Below are 19,894 nucleotides of genomic sequence, written 5' to 3'. Positions count from 1 at the left end.
AAAAACACCCACCTATTTTTGCATTAAGGTAGATACCGGAGCTATCCGGAGAATTGTGAGCCAGTCTGGCCAGTCTGCAGAAAGGGGTGGGCATTTGGCCCACTGTGCCCACCCCCTCTAGTTTCCCTGGACATAGGGACAGTTACAACGCAGGTGCCTAGTGCATCCACACTCCCAACATGCATCTCTAGCAGTTGCTATTGCTGCCCGTTCAGGTCTACCTTGCTGACCACGCCTCCTTTCCTCACTATTACTCCCCCTGCTCATCTCAGTCACGATAGGGGACGGCAAAGACGCCACCGTCTGCTGCAGAGTTCTAACCTCTTGCCTTAAACCCTCCACCACCCCCAACAAGAGCTCCATCTGTTGATCCCTAGGTGATTTTTCCGTAACAGCACACACCCGGGCATCATAACTAATCTGAGACCTTTCCAGGCTCTTTATTAATTCCAACTCGGCAGCTATATTAATGGCTTCTTCTAATGTATTAGGCTTCCGACCGCGAAGATATATTCTCAAATCGCCACTCCCAACATGTTCTACAAAGTGGTCTCGAGCAAACATATCACGCGTCACATTATCAGCAGAAGGATAGGCTTTATAAATAAGCCGGCGCAATGCCATACCAAAATCCCGAGCCGATTCGTCTGGCAATCGTCTACGGGACAAAAAATTGGCTCTGTTCCAGTCATCACTATCACATGGTTCCAAACATCTGCCTAATGCCTCTTTTAAACTTGAATAATCACTGCAAGCAGCCAAAGGCAACCCGGAATACAACTCTCTTGCACGCCCTGACAAGAGAAGTGACAAAAATTTCATTTTTAAAGAATCATCCCAACCATTCACTTCAGCAGCCACTTCAAACTGGGCAACCCAATCAGACCATTCCCGATTAGTACCAGTAAACGTTTCGGGCATAAACACCAGACGAGTTGCTACTGGCAAACCCCGAACGGAGCTACCCTCCCCCCTCGGTGGCTGTTCCACTACTTCTGGGTCAGACATCATCCCACCGCTGCCACCAGTGTAATAAATCCTCTGTGGGTATTAAGGATCTATCCTTTAGCTATCCTAGCCCGCTCCCCACAGGTTACCCACCCAGCAAGCCCAAGGGATACACACCACCAATTTAGGGATCAAATACTTTAATTAATTGATCTCCCCTCAGCACAATACAACCAGCTAGGGAGCAAATAAATAGGCTGTAACCCCGCCACCAGAGTGTATCACACAGCAACTCAGTAGGTTCACCAGCACCCCACTCACAGAAGCACAGCAAGCCAAGCAAAATCGTAATTCACACCCGATTACACCAAACACCCCCCTCCGAGGCGGCAGCGTACACCATCCCATCCAGCCCTCCCTTAACCCACCGTATTGCACAGACCCGATCGGCTGACCATCCTAAAAACACATACACACACACACCAGAAGAATCTTAAAAAGGACACTTCCCTTTCCTCTACCAGACCCACCCACGGGGTCTAATCAACTAAGCCCCAGGGATTAAACAAGGCTGAGAACCAACTTCCTCCTGGAATGACAGTAGTCTCACCCGCCGGCAACAGTCTCGCCCTTATAAATCCGCGCAACCTCTACAGTACCTATTTCACCCCCCTACCTATCTTCGCCGGCAGCGATCCTAATGACCGCGACCAGCACTAATCAGCCCCTCACGCAACACTGACCGGCATTCCTCCCCCCTTGTCTCCAACCTTTCCCCTCTTATCACCACACTCCGCTACATGCCCCTCCCCCACTTAGTTATTGATTTCACCTGTGGCTAATCTCCTTATTACTCCTGGACAGTCTCATCCATTCACCACAATACTAAAAGAATAGATCGCTTTAATCGCTATTACAGTTGGGTATGGGCACGCGGTTTTATTTAGAAAACATACAAAAAGAGACGCATATAATGTTTAATCATTCGTTCATTTGTATTTGTCCGGTCCAGGAGGTTAATTTTGGGGATCGTTAAAGTGATAGATCACCTATATTGATTAAGCCTGATTCGGTTCGTTATATATAGGCCTATTATTAAAAAGTAAATAGGCCTATTAAGTAAGAATGAGAATATGAACAACCATGGGAATTATTTTTACAGTGAAAACAATTGGTATTAATTATATTGTATATGTTCTTGAGTAATCGATAAAATCAGTATATGCAATCTGTAATAGTGGAAAATATGTCCAGTTGGTATGTCCAGTATGATCTACGTCTGTGTGGTCAGACACTGTGCAATAAACGGAATTTTTAGGAACATGGCAAATGTTCACATTGCAGCATGGAAGTAGGTTCACTGTCACAACGCTGACCGGGGAAGCAGAGGCGAGGAGACATACTGTAGGATCGGGGAAATGCGGGGTTTAATGAGCAAAAGGAACACACACTAGCGGTAAAGCAGTATTACAATACAGTGACAGGACTGGAGAAACAAACGGAAACACGGACTAAATACAATGGACTAATGACAAGTTTGACAACAATCAGGAACAGCTGGTAAACACGGGGAATCCACACAGGGTTAACGAGGGAGCTTGGCACACGGAAGGAGCGGACGATCGGGGCATGACACTCACTGGAGAGCTTTGTCACAGATAACTTAACTGTCTCTAACAGCGTCTAACCGCACATTAAATAAAGTCCTGCGTATTTTTCTATTCTGAAATTCTGCCATGGCATGCACCAGTATGATGCTGGTGCAACTTTCCCAGGACCCTAGTCAAAAATATCTGCCAATCTGGTCGCGGAAAACAAGCGCTAACGGAAATATATGAAAAACACGGGAGCGGTAGAAGATTTTTTTAAATTTGACGGGAATGGGACGGTACGGGAATGACATCCCACGGGACTGAACGGGATGGGAAATGGGTTTTGAAAATTTGGCGGTTAAATTGGATGGGAACGGAAACCCTCCAACGCGAATGGGATGGGACGGGAACCAAAAACCTTTTCCGTGCCCATCCCTACTGTGAAATTCTCCCACCGGATAGCAACAATCTATTACTAAAATATATTAATAAATTCATTTGATGGTGAGAAATAATCGACTGTTCAGTATTTATTTTTATGCATGCGGTATTGCAATCTATTTATAGACACTAATTAAGAGTCGTTGGTAGCAGGGGGTACGCGGCTGGAAAAAGTTTGGGAACCACTGCCGTAAACGATCCAGCGCTGCCGCAGACTGACGTAACTCCCAATTCCGCTTCCATCTTAACAACTGGGACGACAGCCATGCAGACCAATTTCATGCAGTGTGCGGCGTATGGCCTGAGCACTGACAGGCTGACCCCCCACCCCTTCAACCTCTGCAGCAATGCTGGCAGCACTCATACATCGATTTTCAAAAGACAACCTCTGGATATGATGCTGAGCACATGCACCCAGCTTCTTTGGTGGACCATGGTGATGCCTGTTCTGAGTGGAACCTGTCCTGTTAAACCGCTGTATGGTCTTGGCCACTGTGCTGCAGCCAGTGGCGGAGCCAGGAAATTTTCTGTGGGGTGGCCAGGATGATTATGTGATCATTTTGGGGGTGGCATAAATTAGAACTATATTTAGGTCACCTACTGTAAACCACACACCTCCTTAAGAAAGAACATACAGGAAACAGTTGTCTTATTATAACCATTAGTTGTTTTATTTTAGTTATAAAAAAGTCTCCAGGTCAGGTGAGAGTCAAATCAAGTCAGTTACAATTACAAACTACTTTACAAAATGCATAAAAAACGTATTTACAATATGTAAACATATTTACATATAAAGCGTACTTACGAAAGTGAAATACTTGAGTGCAACTTTTTTATTAAAACTCTTCAGAATAAACAATTTGATCACAAAAAAACTTAAACAAGGATTAGGCCTGTGTTGAATTTTTTTAATTCCAATTCTGAATTGATTTATATATCAATTTGTAAAAATCAATCTAACTCATCGATTTTTTTTATTTTTTTTAATAGCTTACTAAACAGTTTAATTACGAATTCACCGAGGCATTCACCGAGGCATAAAGAAGTTAGAAAATGCTTATACTTTTACTATCTTTTCTTTTGTATTAGATTAATAGTGTTTAAACAAGATTTTCTGTAATTATTTGTTGTTCCGTCGCGTTTTCAAATTCCCGCCAGTGGTATTGGACTCCTCTCCGCTCCACTCCACTCCACTCATAGAAATATATCCGCTCCACTCAATGACAGTAAACGAACTCCACTCCACTGGCGGTACCAGGATGTGCGCACACAAAAGTGTCCGGCATTGCTGTGGCAGTACAAAAAAGGTTCCGCGTCGCGCGGGTGGTTGCATGGATGGCTGTGGTCAGACCAGGGGGGGCCAATAGGGTGGCCGGGGTTCGGCGGGGGGTGGCCACGGCCCCCCCCGGCCACCCCCTGCCTCCGCGCCTGGCTGCAGCTGTTTCAGGGTGTTGGCAATCTTCTTATAGCCTAGGCCAGGGCTATTCAACTCAGGCCCTCGATTCCAAATCCAGGCCTTGTTTTCAGTTCTCCCAGGTAGTTAGTTTAATAATTACTGATTCTGATTGGTCAGAGGCTTCACACCTGGCTCACAAGTGGAGGAAAGCTGGAAAATCAGCAGGGCTCGGCCCTTGAGGACCGTGAGTTGAATAGCTCTGACCTAGGCCATCTTTATGTAGAGCAACAGTTCTTTTTTCAGATCCTCAGAGAGTTCTTTGCCATGAGGTGGCATGTTGAACATCCAGTGACCAGTATGAGAGAGTGTGAGAGTGATGACCCCAAGTTTAACACACTTGCTCCCCATTTACCCATGAGACCTTCTTGTAATACGAACTAGTCACGTGACACCGAGGAGGGAAAATGGCTAATTGGGCACAATTTGGATATTTTTGCTTAGCGGTTTTTTTGTTTTTTTTTTGTCAGCGGTTTAGACATTAATGGCTGTGTGTTTAGTTATTTTGAGGGGACAGCAAATTTACTACTTCCAGCAGGATAATGCACCATGTCACAAAGCTCGAATCATTTAAAATTGGTTTCTTGAACATGACAATGAGTTCACTGTACTAAAATGGCCCCCACAGTCACCAGATCTCAACCCAATAGAGCATCTTTGGGATGTGGTGGAACGGGAGCTTCGTGCCCTGGATGTGCATCCCACAAATCTCCATCAACTGCAAGATGCTATCCTATCAATATGGGCCAACATTTGTAAAGAATGCTTTCAGCACCTTGTTGAATCAATGCCACATATAATTAAGGCAGTTCTGAAGGCGAAAGGGGGTCAAACACCGTATTAGTATGGTGTTCCTAATAATCCTTTAGGTGAGTGTATATATATATATATATATCATATATTATGTTACTCATATCCTTAGCCCGACATCCACATATCATATGTGTTCACAAAGTGTGTTTTAGTAAGTTTACATGTGTTTAAAGTGTGTGGGAGGGGTATTTTAAGACTTTAGCTATATTTAAAAAAAATTAAATGGTCTTTCTATATCGCGGATTTTCACCTATCGCTGATGGGTCTAGAACATAACTTCTGGGATAGACGGGGATCACTGAAATTAATTTCAAGACAAGTGGTTACACAAAGTTAATTCATCTAAGAACAGATATAAATTTTAAGTTCATAGTTCAATTGTATGTTATATAATCAAAATTAATTTTAGTAGAGTGTTATTCATTTAAAAAATAAAATCAGCAGCACCCACGTTCAGTCTATCCATCCATCCATCCATTTTCTGCTGCTTATCTGGGGTCGGATCGCGGGGGCAGCAGTTTAGGCAGGGATGCCCAGACCTCCCTCTCCCCAGCCACCTCCTCTGGGAGAATACCAGACTATACCAGGAATATGTTCCCAGGCTAGCTGAGAGAGATAATCTCTCCAGTGTGTCCTGGATCTGCCCCTGGGCCTCCTCCTGGTTGGACATACCCAAAATACCTCCCCAGGGAGGATTCAGAAGGCGAATGCCCAAACCCCCTCAGCTGCCTCCTTTCGATGCGGAGGAGCAGCGGCTCTACTCAGTGCTCCTCACCCTGTCTGTAAGGCTGAGCGCAGACACCCTGCGCGGGAAACTAATTTCTGCCACTTGTATCTGCAGTCTCATTCTTTCTGTCACTACAAAGAGCTCATGACCATAGATGAGGGCAGGAACGTAGATCGACTGGTATATCGAAAGTTTTCCCTTTCGGCTCAGCTCCCTCTTCGCCAAGACAGAACGGTACAGCGTCCGCATTACTGCCGACACTCCACCGATCTGCCTGTCGATCTCCCGCTCACTTCTTCCCTCACTTGTGAACAAGACCCCAAGATACGTGTGCTGACAGTTGTAAAACTTGTTTTAATTGTAATTTGGTCCCATTTTTTATTCCCATTGGCTGGCATTACAGTGCTTCAATTTCAATAGATTGATCTGTTTTTGATTAATTTCCTTTGTAACATTAAGTTATACTTAATATTGTTTACATTTGAGAATGCAAAAAGAATTTTATTTGATTAAGCCAGGGTTGATTAAGGGTTGTTTCCTTTAAGTATTTTTAGGCTATATTTTAACTGTTTCATATATGTATGTTATGCGTCATTTCCTGTATACCGGCAGGAAACTGATAAGTTCGTATGAGCGGCTTTGGAGTTTTGGACTGAGCAAGGGTTTAAACAGTTTTTAAACACCATTCTCAAGGCAGGCGATTTTAAACCACCAGTAGCTGCTCATTTTTCAGCGACTTTTGTGAGATGTTTTCTTTTTTAATGTAAAGGATGAAAAAGAACAGAAGGCAAACAGCAGGTGGCGAAGCAGTTAATGTTATGGTTGCGTCGCCAAACATTCCCAGCTTCCAGTCCTCAGAGGCTTCGGCTGTTGGGCCCATAAACAGACATTTTGAATTCCTACAGTAAATATCCAAACCTGTAAAAAGTGGCATAAAACTCACCGTTTGTGTGGCTGCAAAATGTCACGTTTCGCTCCAGCTCGTGCAGCACCCTCAGTTAGGCACGATAAATCTTACGAGGCGGCCAGGAATGAGGGAGCGTGGAGGTCGCTGTGGCGACCAGTACCGTGTTACCATGTGACTTCAGCAGGTCTGGGCCAGGGCCGGCTCCTGTGCGAGGAAGTATTGGGTTCTGCATCAACATGGGTTTCCCCGTCCCTGCTGGCCTGGTATGATGCAATCATTCTGCATCTCAGGTGACACCCTGTCCACACAGCATCGCCCTGTGTCTTTAGTAACACGAGATTTCAGATGTTTCTTTTCTCTCTCGTTTTTATGGCTTGTTTCTGTGCCAAGCTGTTTTTTTTTGTCACTGGAAAATTGATACTTTGTTCTGCTTTGCTTGCCGGCAATGTTAATGGCCAGTGGAATTGTGGGAATTTAGCTCTTTGGTTTTTAATAAACCCGGTTCTGCAGCAGAAGTTATGCTGTTGTTGCTGTGTTCCGCTTTCAAACGTCTGCTGAAGGGCACTGGGAATAATAAATGATTAGTTATGCATATGGGTCATATCGTAAAGCTAGCTTTCGTCGGACTGCTTTGTTGGGCTAACTGGTTCGTTGCTGCACTTAATGTTTTGGTTAAATATCTAAAGGAAATTATCATTTTATTTGACTATCAGGCATACCTAAGGGAATGGTAATTATTAATAGAAGTTGCTGTGCATGTGTATACATGTACGTAGTCTACTGTAAAATGATATGTGTAATAAATTTGTTCTGCTGTAATTTGTCTGTTGATTCAGGGATAGATGTGTCTTTCTCAGTTGGAGTTTGATTTGGCAAAGCATCTGCATTATTACCGGATGCAGTCAGGTTGGAGCTTAAAATGTATCCGCTTTTGAAATGCACCCTACCAGGCATCTCATTTTCACACTTTTTGTTTTTGTGGATTTCAGGGCTGGTTTCCAGACATGTTTTTGCGTTTTTTTTGTTTTTTTTTTAAAGTACCTGCGTCTCATTCCTTCCACTAAGAGCTCTTTCCTTCCCCTTCCATAGCCGCCCACAGATCGGCCTTTCCTGGAGGGAGATGATTTCAGCGGTCAGTGGCAGGGCTGGCTTCCCAGGGGACCGGTTTATCTGTCCCGGTAACTCACCACCAGCTCCGCTGATGGTCAAGCTGCCAGATCAGCGGGGACCGGGGGCGTAGCCATAGTCACTAACCTGTTACCTGCCACCCGAGGAGGCAGCAGCGCGTGAGCAAAGCTAATCGGGCGCTCAGCAAGCAATGGGGATGTGGTCAAATCAGGAGCCCACAAGGGCTGAATCTGCTGTCTCCCAAAATGCCAAGTACCGTCATGAGACTATCCTTCAATTAAAACAGGAACGACCAATGAATATAAAGAATTCCCAGCATAAATGTTGACGCTTATGTCACCTGAGGTTGAGGGGCGATTTTCATGTGGACGTCAGGTGGACCCAGGAGTCAGGTGGCGTCACAACTTGCCCCATTTATCATTTGTGGTGGGCTGTCACATGACTGGGAATCTGCTTCCAGTGTGTCTGAGGGGGATGTGTTTGTACAGAGTCGGGGGGTTGGATTTGTCCAGGTGACCACGCTTTAGACATCTTGGGGCATCTTCATACCATCATTAAAGCCACACTGGGCTCTCCACATCTGCAGCTCCTGCCACCAGCCATCCACTTTCTCCGACCTCAGCGCCCCCCTCCTAACATTGCCCCTGCCATCTAGAGGTCGGTGACACCAGGGTGGCTCCTGGCCCAGCCTCAGTGACCCCGTTCCCACACACTGGGCCCGTGTTTCACCCTGTCACGAAAACACGGGCTCGCTGGCTTGTTCGGACCGATCCGTATCCCTCAGGGAACATGTCCTGAATGGGGGTCACGTCTGCCCCTCTCCTGGCCAGCGCTGGGGCACTGACGGGCACCCCCACTCCCTTTAGTCCCACAGCTTCTTGCCTCCCCACCGCTTTATCTTGTAATGGGATTAGGCCACAAACGGCCGCATTTCCGCACGGGACGGGCGACAGAGGGCTGTTCTTCAGTCACGGGTGGCGACACTAAGCTCTCCGCCCCTTTGTCCTAGGGGGGTGCTGGCGGAGGCGACAGGCCCTAATCCCTTCACTCATGTCAAGGGTAAAAAAGGAAGAATACTGTGCAACTGGATGGAGCTCTATAATACCCCTGTAATTCCCCCCCGCCCATAACACCTCCACCCCCCACGTCCTTCTCCACAGTCAAGGTTGATCTTATGAGCCCCCCTCTTTCACGCACCAGTTCTAACAGTCAGGGCAGGCTGGCATGGGGGAGCGTGGGGGTGGGCATGGCCGGGGACCAGCCCGCTTTCTGCTCCAGTCGCCAGGCTACTTTCAGTCTCATGATCAGTGAACCAATTAGTGCTGTCATGATACCGTCATGCCGCCCAAGCGATACCTGCCATGCGATATTCCGATACCAATACTGAAACGATACCACAGCAAAAAACTAAAACGTCAGGAAAATCAAGGGATAAACAGATGACAGAACACGGAATTTAAAATTAATTGTTTTTTATTAACATATTCTGTCAATATCACTCAAACAAAATATAGTCTATTTTGTCACAGGTGCAGAGCCATACTGAACATGTTTTAACAAAACTAAAATGATTCAGTTGCCGCTGCAGAGCTATGCAGCCATTTAACATGTTTTAATACACTTATAACACTGATAATTGCATTATTGTAAATCATTAGATCAAGGTCATGGTGGTGTCAAAGCTTACATGGTATCCAGTATTGTCCCCTATACTTGAGTTTCTTATTTTTTTGCAGTTTTTTAAATTTGCAAGATACCACTTAATAACCGGCAACACGCCTCCTTGGCAGAGGACTGCACTCTACTGAGGCCCCCCCTCATTTTCTAGTAGCAGAGAATATTTACGCAAATGTACTGTGTGCCCTGATTGCCGAGCTAAAAAGATAAAGGCAAATGGAACAGGCTGTCATTGCCCTTAATTTTGCTTCTCAAACTGATGTGGTAAAAAATTTGCTTGTCACAAAATGGATCCCACTCGTTTGACTTGTATGTGAGGACAAGGCTGCCGCTCTTTAAGAGAGACCATCTAAGCAAGGATTCTTAGAGTCGACCTTCCCTCTTAGCTCACAAGCAGGCAAAAGTGTTCTACGGTATTTACGTCGGTGCTTAGTGTGCTGTAATAAACATCTGTACTCAAGACACTTGGACTCTTCACATTGTGACTAAGATCAGCATAATACATAACCTCCTCTGCTTGGGGCAGCAACTCATCCCCCACCAGGAGAGGACAATCCACCCTTTGCTGGTTGAGCACCATGACCTCCAACTTGGAGGTGCTGATCCACAACCTAGCCGCCTCACACATTCCACTGTAAACCATCTCAGCGCATGCTGCAGGTCACCAGTCGATGACGCCAACAGGACCTCATTATCCGCAAAAAGCAAAGACTTGATCCCGAGGCAACCGAACCAGACCCCCTCCATCCCATGGCTACACCTAGACATTCTGTCCTTAAAAGTTGTGAACAGAATCAGTGAAAAAGAGCAGCTCTGGCGGAGTCCAGCACCCACTCAGAGTCTGACTTACTGCTGGCGATGTGAACCAAACTCTCGCTCTGTTTGCACAGGGACCTGATGGCTAGCAACAATAGACCCCGTAACCTATACTCCTGGAGCACCCCCCACAGCACCCCCCTTATGCGCTTTCCAAGTCCTCAAAGCACATGTAGAATGGTTGGGCAAACTCCCATGAACCCTCCAGTATCCTTGTGAGGGTAAAGAGCTGGTCCAGTGTTCTGCGACCAGGACAGAATCCGCATTGTCTCCAGGATCTGAGGTTCGACCAACGGCTGGATCCTCCTCTCCAGTTCCCCAGTATACACATTCCCAGGTAGGCTGATCCCCATGAATTTGGGATACATCCTTTATGCTCTTTCTTAACTTCCCAAGAAAATCCCAATAAACGCATTCATAGGAATTGTTTATTTATTTCAGATTTATTACAAAGTCAATGGCATGTGGTAGAAAGAAGTTAATTTGCATATCATTTATTTTATTTGATGTTTTAGGATGGGGGAAATAGGGTCCCAAATCATTGAGGTTAATTATTGGCAGAGGTGAAGATTTCAGGTCAGAGAGTACAAATCCAGACCAGGATTTTGTTTCAACCAAATGCTTGAGTATAAAGAGTCACAGAGTACTCAACTGGTTGGTTGAAACAAAATCCTGGTCTGGATTTGTACTCTCTGGACCTGAAATCTCCAAATCTCTAAATCATGCTAAGTCAGGAAGAAGCAAGTAAATGTAAGGATATCAAGCTCATTATTTTAATATTGTTATTTATTATGTCCATATTATTTTGGTTTCCTGGGGACCCAAAATGGGCTTGTGAACAGCAGGGTGATAGAGGCAGGAAATCATCATCAAAATCATTGTCAAAATCATCCAAAATAAAAGGCTGATTTAGCCTAAAATATTTGCAGCTGACATCCATGTTGGCGGCGAGCAAGCCTGGGGACCTGTGTCGTTCAGGGCTTCCTTGCAATGCTGGCGACCCTCAGACTAATGTACCTGTTGTTGTTGTACCACCAGTACCAGTAGTAGCGGTTCCGTAAGGCCTGATCAAGCTGAGTGGCACCCTGTGGCAGAAGTATAAGTGTCAGCAGGAGGCGCTGTGGTACCACCATGTCCCTCACATCACAGTGTGGACGTGTTTTGTCAGTCTGCTACCTTGACAGTACTCAGCACAGTACTCACCCTGTAAAGCGCTGACTGTATTTCAGACTCGCTCGCAGTAATCGGAACCAGGAGTCTAACATTCAAGTTGAGCACCACCCTCTCTGGAAAAGAGAGAATCTATTTCACCGCCCATTGGCAAACCCACCGCATCGTGTTTAAACACAACTGAGTCTCGGCAGATCTCAGAAGGGGCTGATTTGCCAATGGTGATGATGGCTGAGGAACATACGAGCTCCTACCTGAGCAGGTGGATTCGTAGTCAGGGCAGCAGTCTCCGTAAGACCTGCACGAACTGTCGCAGAAACACCCCCTATAACAGCTAGCATCATACCAAGAGCAGCACATAGGTTGTGGTGATTTGCAGCTGCCTGTGATGGAAAAAAAAACAATAAATGAAACATTTTTAAAGCTTCTGGTCTTAATGTAAATATGAGGACTGCACTTCCATCCATTTTCTTTACTCGTTGGTCCTGTACAGGTTCACAGGGTCTGGAGCCTATCCCGGAGGCTATGGGCACATGGCAGGGAAAAACCCAGGATGGGGCAGCAAGCCATCGCAGAGGATTGCACATATTTTCAACAATATTTAGGGGTTTTGTCCTTTTTCCAATAAGTGCTCAGTATCAATTCCTCATTCCTTGTCCTTGATCGGGGTACCCAAGCCAACTGAAACATCCAGCTATAATTGTTAAGCTGTCCCTTTGGGTAAAGGTAGTCTGTCTGTTTCACATGTTAAATGTTCTCTGAACTTCAGAGCCTGAATAGCCTGTGGTTTATTACTGATTCAGTGATTATTGAAGGGGCTGTTTTTCTACTTATTCATACTGTAAACAGATTTATTACAATATCCTGATATGTGTAATTGCCTGCAGTCATGCTATGGAGGAGGAACGGTGCCCCACCTGAGAGGGACCAGATGGGAAATGGCGAGCTGGCATTGAAGTCCCCAGAGCTGGTGATGTTGGTGCCGTTGGTGGGCAGGTCGGTCATTTCATTCAGAAAACCTGAAGACAGAGAAAATGGTTGACATCAGGCTGTAGTGCGCAGGGAAAAGGGTGTCAAAGCATTTAAAACTGTTTTAAATGACTATCATCAGGTGTTAAAAAAAATCTCACATTCAGCATTTCTGTCTGAAAGCTCTGTCAGCGAAGACATCGACAGAGGGTTATTCAGACAAAGGCTCAGTGGCCGTACCTGTCACACAGGTCTCTTTGAAGTCGGGGCAGCAATCCCCGCGTCTCAGACACCCCGCGTCACAGTAGCAGCCCCTGTAGCAGCTCCAGTCATATGACATACAGCACTTGGGAGGGTCTTGCCTGCAGCTCCTTGAATATTCTTTAAAAAAACATATAATCATTTAATTTGTCCTGCTCTGAGTAACAGGGGGCCTGGAGCCTAATCCAGGTCCCACAAGGGAGGGGGCGACCCTGGATGGGATGTCGGTCCATCAGAGGATAAACACACAATCATGGTGAGACCAGTCCCCATAACTGCACATCTGTGGGAGGATAGCAGAGCACATGGTGGAGACCCATCCACAGAATGAGAACATGCAAACTCCACACATGCAGGTGGTGGAGGGGAGACTCAAAGCCCCGACACTGGAGGTGGGAGGTGACAATGGTGTCTCCTGGGCCACCACACCACCCACACAAAGTATCACAATTAAATTACACTGTTAAGATATATTAGTAAGTATTAATCACAGTCCCTTTTGAGTTCATACATATTGAGGGTGTTTGGATTATTGGAACAATACCCCAATTTAATAGGAATGATCACAGCTTACCTAGAGGCACCGGAGTCGAGGGGGGATCAGTGGTTGTGTTAAGGGGATCAGTACCATTGTACACAGGCGTGGTCTCATTCGAATCGTACAATACTGTGTTTGAAACACACATGCAAAACACCAGTCAGATTCCAAGTGCCTGTCTCAGTGTTACAGATTATATTTAAAAGTAATTATTACAGCATACCTGGAGTCACTAGTGGTAATGTCTCGGTGTTATTGACGTCAGGTGTGGTCCCATTGGAATCTACCATCGTTATTCCTGAGACACATGGGCAAAATACCAGTCAGCATTTCAGTGTCTGAGAAGGCATCCTTGATCACATGAAGGGCAAGAATTTGACAAGAAAGCCTAAAGACCAAACACAGTGAGGGTGCTTTACCAGTGTGTAAGGATGTCTGAAAAAATACCAGCTATGTGAAGTGACAGGTGAAAACACCCGACTGTCCATCCTTCATCCTCCAATCCATCATCCATCCATCCATTCATTCATCCATCCATCCATCCACCCACTGTCTATGTGCAGTCAAACCAGAAACTCTGCAGGATTCAGGGCAGAAAGTTTAAGTTCATCCTTTTAGGTTATAGTCTGACATATCATGCTATAGCGCCCCCCAGATGCAGTCCTGTTACCTGCTCTTAAGTAGTCCATAGGATTATATGAAAAGCTGGACTAGTCCACAGCAGATAACTAGTTGATTTACTAGTACAAGCTAACAATACAGCACACCAGAGCACAGACCCCATTTGTGCTGAAGTCCATGTACTGCTTTCTTGTATATAGTTTATATTTAATTTATTTTAAACTGAAATATAGCTACTGATGACGTATAAATCAGCTTTCAGTTCATGAATGTATAACCCTGTTTCCAAAAAATTTCGGATGGTGTGTAAAATGTACATAAAAACAGAATGCAATGATTTACAAATCATATAAACCCATTTTTAATTGAATAAACAACAAAGACGACAAATCAAATGTTGACACTAAGAAATGTAATCGCTTAATGACAAATACACTCACCTAAAGGATTATTAGGAACACCATACTAATACGGTGTTTGACCCCCTTTCGCCTTCAGAACTGCCTTAATTCTACGTGGCATTGATTCAACAAGGTGCTGAAAGCATTCTTTAGAAATGTTGGCCCATATTGATATAGGATAGCATGTTGCAGTTGATGGAGATTTGTGGGATGCACATCCAGGACACGAAGCTCCCGTTCCACCACATCCCAAAGATGCTCTATTGGGTTGAGATCTGGTGACTGTGGGGGCCATTTTAGTACAGTGAACTCATTGTCATGTTCAAGAAACCAATTTGAAATGATTCGAGCTTTGTGACATGGTGCATTATCCTGCTGGAAGTAGCCATCAGAGGATGGGTACTGGTGGTCATAAAGGGATGCACATGGTCAGAAACAATGCTCAGGTAGACCGTGGCAAATAAATAATGCCCAATTGGCACTAAGGGGCCTAAAGTGTGCCAAGAAAACATCCCCCACACCATTACACCACCACCACCAGCCTGCACAGTGGTAACAAGGCGTGATGGATCCATGTTCTCATTCTGTTTACGCCAAATTCTGACTCTACCATTTGAATGTCTCAACAGAAATCGAGACTCATCAGACCAGACAACATTTTTCCAGTCTTCAACTGTCCAATTTTGGTGAGCTCGTGCAAATTGTAGCCTCTTTTTCCTATTTGTAGTGGAGATGAGTGGTACCCGGTGGGGTCTTCTGCTGTTGTAGCCCATCCGCCTCAAGGTTGTGCGTGTTGTGGCTTCACAAATGCTTTGCTGCATACCTCGGTTGTAACGAGTGGTTATTTCAGTCAAAGTTGCTCTTCTATCAGCTTGAATCAGTCGGCCCATTCTCCTCTGACCTCTAGCATCAACAAGGCATTTTCGCCCACAGGACTGCCGCATACTGGATGTTTTTCCCTTTGCACACCATTCTTTGTAAACCCTAGAAATGGTTGTGCGTGAAAATCCCAGTAACTGAGCAGATTGTGAAATACTCAGACCGGCCCGTCTGGCACCAACAACCATGCCACGCTCAAAATTGCTTAAATCACCTTTCTTTCCCATTCTGATATTCAGTTTGGAGTTCAGGAGATTGTCTTGACCAGGACCACACCCCTAAATGCATTGAAGCAACTGCCATGTGATTGGTTCATTAGATAATTGCATTAATGAGAAATTGAACAGGTGTTCCTAATAATCCTTTAGGTGAGTGTATATACATATATATATACATACATATACATATATATATATATCTCATTCTGCATTAATAGTGCCTTCCCAGATGTGCCAGCTACCCAAGCCATGGGCACTAATGCACCTCCATACCATCACAGATACTGGCTTTTGTCCACTGATAACAAGCTGGATGGTCCCTATCCTCTTTAGCCTGGATGTTGCAGTGTCCATAATTTCAGTACAGTGCTGTCCAAGGACCCAAAGATGACGGCTATTCAATATTGGAATTCAGCCTTGTCCTTTGCATACAGAGATTTCTCCAGATTCTCTGAATCTTTTAATGATATATCATAGATGATGGAATTCCAAAATTTTCTGCAATATTATATTGAGGAACATTATTCTTAAATTGTTGCACTATTTGCCCACACAGTTTTTTATAGAGTGGTGAACATCTCCCCATCTTCACTGCACAGATACAGACTGTAGGAGACTCTTTTTATACCCAGTCATCTGACTGACCTTTTGCCAATTAACCTAACTAGTTGTGAGATATTCAACAAGGTGTTTTGTTTTAGCATTACACAACTTTTCCAGTCTTTTGATCCCCGTACCAAGTTTTTAAAAAATTTCTTACTGGCATCAAATTCAAATAGATATTATTTGTAAATCATTGCATTCTGTTTTTATTTACATTTTTCACATTGTTCCAACATTTTTTGGAAGTGGGGTTGTAGAATCGGCCTGACTAACTTATTTGACAAATTCTGGCTGGTCCTCTAACATTGACCTCGTTTGTATGGATGGATTAGGGTCACTGTTTGTAAACAGTACTTTCAGTTTCATTTTCCCTCAGTCAAAAGACAAATATGCAGGTGTTTTTTTTTGCATCCAACCTAACCGGTGACATTGTTTTGCTGTCATGGTTTCAGTAAAACTTGTTTATTGTCAAGTTTGGCTCCCCCAACTTAAAAAAAAATAGTTAATATAGACACTGTATTATTTTTGTGTTAATTTTTTAGCCTATAGCCACATGTCTTTGTGAATACTTGGCTAGTGCAGCAGAAACTGTAATGTCCCTCTCAGCTGACATTGTTGGTGGCTCAGGCCCAAGCCGTACAGCACTCAGATGACTTAAACAGGAGAACACGAAACCCCAACCCCAGAGGTGCAAGACCACAATGCTGTGCCTCCCCACTCCCACAACACACACACACACACACAGACATACATCATTGCAAATCAAAATTGAATGACACCTTTACAGCACTTTTACATTTTTACAACATTGAATTCATATATAATGAAGGTGTGATTTTTAATACTGTCGTCTTATTTGAACATAAACTTTTATTGCAATTTAGTAGGAATTATTACTGCCAACCCAAAAAATTACTGCCAACCCAAAAAAGCCCAGGATCTGTGTCACTGGCTTCAGTGATATTGAAGTCATTGAAAATGTCAAAGTCTGTGACACACGTACAAAAGACTCGTCACATTCTAAATCTCTGTCTCTTAGTGTTACAGATTATATGTAATAGTAATTGTTACAGCATACCAGGAATCAGACGTGGTAAAATGTCAGTGTTACTGAAGTCAAGTGTGGTCTCATTCGAATCGTGCAGCACTATTTCTGAGAAAGAGAGGTAAGGAGCTCGCACTGATTACAGTGCAACAAACCACCTCAGGGATGAGAACCTGAGTGCAGCCATGCAGTGGGTGATACCTCAGCACCACACTAGTCCACATAGACCAGTGTTTTTTCCAGTGGCTGGAGTGCCAATCCTGCCACCAACCCCCAAGTTTTTCCCTGCAAGTTGGAGGACCTCCTTATAGGGCTGGATGTAGATTTACATCAGACCCGGGACAAAGTAATTGCAGGTTAAGGGCCTTGTTCAAGGGCCCCAAGGAGTAGAATCACTCTGGACATTCACAGAATTCAAATCAACAACCTTCCAGTTGCTGGCACAGATCCCTAGCCTCAGAGCCACCAGTCCACCTATTTCTGAGACACACATGCAAAATACCAGTGAGCATTTTAGTATCTGTTAGAAATTATATCTGGCATAAGTAACATGTTATCTAATCAGCACCCAGTGTCAGGGTGATTCGAAGGCAGAGGCCAGAGAATTTACAGCTGGGGGGATGTGAGATACAGAGATTTAGGGTAACCAGGATTCCTGGATGGCACATCACTGGACTGCAGTGAGGATTAAGTCACTCAATAAATCCCCACATGACAGTGTGAGGGAATTTTAAAGATAAAAAAAATACAATTTAGCCTAATAATAATAATCATCATTATTAATAATAATAATAATAATAATAATAATAATGCCTTTTGAATTAATAGAAAATATTTCATGTGTTCCTTAAAAATGACAAAAACAAAAAGAAAATGGTAACAAAGTATCTTAATTCATAGTCCAACACATGATCTAAAATATTATATTATATTAAATATATAACACATAAAATAAGCAGGACAGGTTGCCTCAGAAGAGACAGTGAACCAAAGAACAATCTGAACTGCACCACAACCGATTTTCGACTCTCAGCAGGAAGAGTCTGCGGACTGTTCCTTGGAGGAGCCAGTCTAATCTCGGTCTCGCCCGTCCCCTAAGACACATCTCTACCTGTCGTGTTCAGGTTTCCGTTCACCACCAGCAGGAGAAGTGGGAAGAGCAGAACGATCACAGAGAAGCTGCCCATCTTGACGCTCAGCAGTGAGTTCCACAATGAAACTGGATGAAGTCCAGGCTGCTTATTTATCCTGCCTGCCCATCCCTGCTGGGAGGAGCTTCGATGTGCTGGTTCCTCAGAGTTGTGACAGAGAAGAAAGCCTTGATTCCTCATTAAGGCAAAGATAGGTGTGCTATACCAGTATGTGCAGATGTCTGAGAAAAATATTTTGTGTTTTTTGAGTCCCATAAATACTGACAGATTCAATTGTTTCCTCCATACCGACACACAAAAACCAGCCTCTCCAAAAAGAAAAGGAAAACTGATTCAGAATGCCCTTCTGATTCCAAATGCTGTTCTTTTGAAAAAGAATTAATGTCAAAAAAACTTTCAACTCTTGTAGCTTTCATGTGACATGACAATAGTAATAAAAATGGCAACCTGTTGTTGTAGAGAAACTCGGATTTGCCTCCCTTGCCTAGGGCTGTAATGTTCCTCACAGCTGACTGTCAGTACTGTAAGGAAAAGCAGTAAAGATGCCCCAATGTTCTTGGTTGATCATTTGGATACAGACAGTGTTAGCAATTTATGATCATGGGGGAAGTCAGGGAGAGAATGGGGGTTCTGGTCGGCACCACTAAGGTGATAAGGAATAAATTACAATTATCATAAAAGTCTCCACCCTGTCCTGCCCCATCCCTGCCCCAGGCTCCTCACAGGACAGGGGGGTCACTCTTCATATGTAAATTCACTCACACCTACACACAGCACCTTGTTGGGGAGGGTCTTTTGGGGTATAAAGGGGGGTGAAGAACTGCCCTTAATTTGTATTTGAGCTGCCTTTCAGTATCCGGTGTATGTCTACACTGTATTACATTATATTATTTTTACTGTTCAATAAACCACCATTTTGCTGAAACTGCAGAGACTCTGCAAGTGGATTCCTTACAGTACGTTTACAGTACATGCACAGCTATAACTTTAAACATATACTAGAAGCTTAAAATATTTATGAGATAATTTTGAAAAGGAATAATCATTCAAATTCTAAAACTTGCTGAGTTTTTTTATCCTATGACAGAGTAAAAATGTTTTAGCAAGACTTAAACTCCTTGTGCTTTAATATCCATACCAAACTGAAGGTAAGAAAAAGGCTGATTTTAATCTAGCTGACTAGCGATGTAAGAATTGGATCTGCATAACATGTTGGTGTTACAGTTTTTTCCAATCATTTTAATGCGTGTCTCAATACCATGTCCACTTTTTCAAAACACTTAATACATGCACCATACCATTGGACTACTGTATGTGAGCTAAACTATGTATACTTTTGCGTTGCTTTGACACAATATGCATCCAGTCACTACTTCCCCCAAATTTCATGAATACTTCTCTGAGTCAGTGTTTGCCACCAGCAAAACTTTGTACAACTTCAGCCGATTTTTCAGACGTTTAGATAATCTGTTCAAAATAGTTAACTTTCAGGTCAAAACCTAATGAAGTTTAGAGCACTGTAAATTGAAATATGCT

At 44.0% G+C, this 19,894-nt stretch overlaps 1 protein-coding gene across 1 annotated transcript; it reads right to left on the bottom strand.

Annotated features, from left to right (window-relative positions):
- Positions 1-10,916: 10,916 nt before the first annotated feature.
- On the bottom strand, positions 10,917-18,443 carry LOC111852822 (uncharacterized). The gene is made up of 8 exons (XM_023829116.2): positions 18,319-18,443; positions 13,664-13,738; positions 13,477-13,569; positions 12,882-13,022; positions 12,590-12,691; positions 11,927-12,055; positions 11,706-11,788; positions 10,917-11,587 (listed from the first exon to the last, which is right to left on the bottom strand). The coding sequence occupies exons 1-8, from the start codon at positions 18,392-18,394 to the stop codon at positions 11,477-11,479; spliced, it is 810 nt and encodes a 269-aa protein (XP_023684884.2). The 5' UTR covers positions 18,395-18,443; the 3' UTR covers positions 10,917-11,476.
- Between the last annotated feature and the right edge of the window lie 1,451 nt (positions 18,444-19,894).

This window comes from Paramormyrops kingsleyae, chromosome 4 (genome assembly GCF_048594095.1).
Source record: "Paramormyrops kingsleyae isolate MSU_618 chromosome 4, PKINGS_0.4, whole genome shotgun sequence".
NCBI classification, from domain to species: domain Eukaryota; kingdom Metazoa; phylum Chordata; class Actinopteri; order Osteoglossiformes; family Mormyridae; genus Paramormyrops; species Paramormyrops kingsleyae.
This window is presented reverse-complemented; position numbering and strand designations above follow the sequence as displayed.

Excerpts from the sequence above, each read along its gene's own strand:
- LOC111852822 (XM_023829116.2), bottom strand. The coding sequence starts at position 18,394 with ATGGGCAGCTTCTCTGTGATCGTTCTGCTCTTCCCACTTCTCCTGCTG. Across the intron at positions 11,789-11,926 it reads CTACGAATCCACCTGCTCAG|AGAGGGTGGTGCTCAACTTG; the intron begins GTAGGAGCTCGT and ends TCTCTTTTCCAG. Across the intron at positions 11,588-11,705 it reads TACAGTCAGCGCTTTACAGG|GGTGCCACTCAGCTTGATCA; the intron begins GTGAGTACTGTG and ends CTTCTGCCACAG.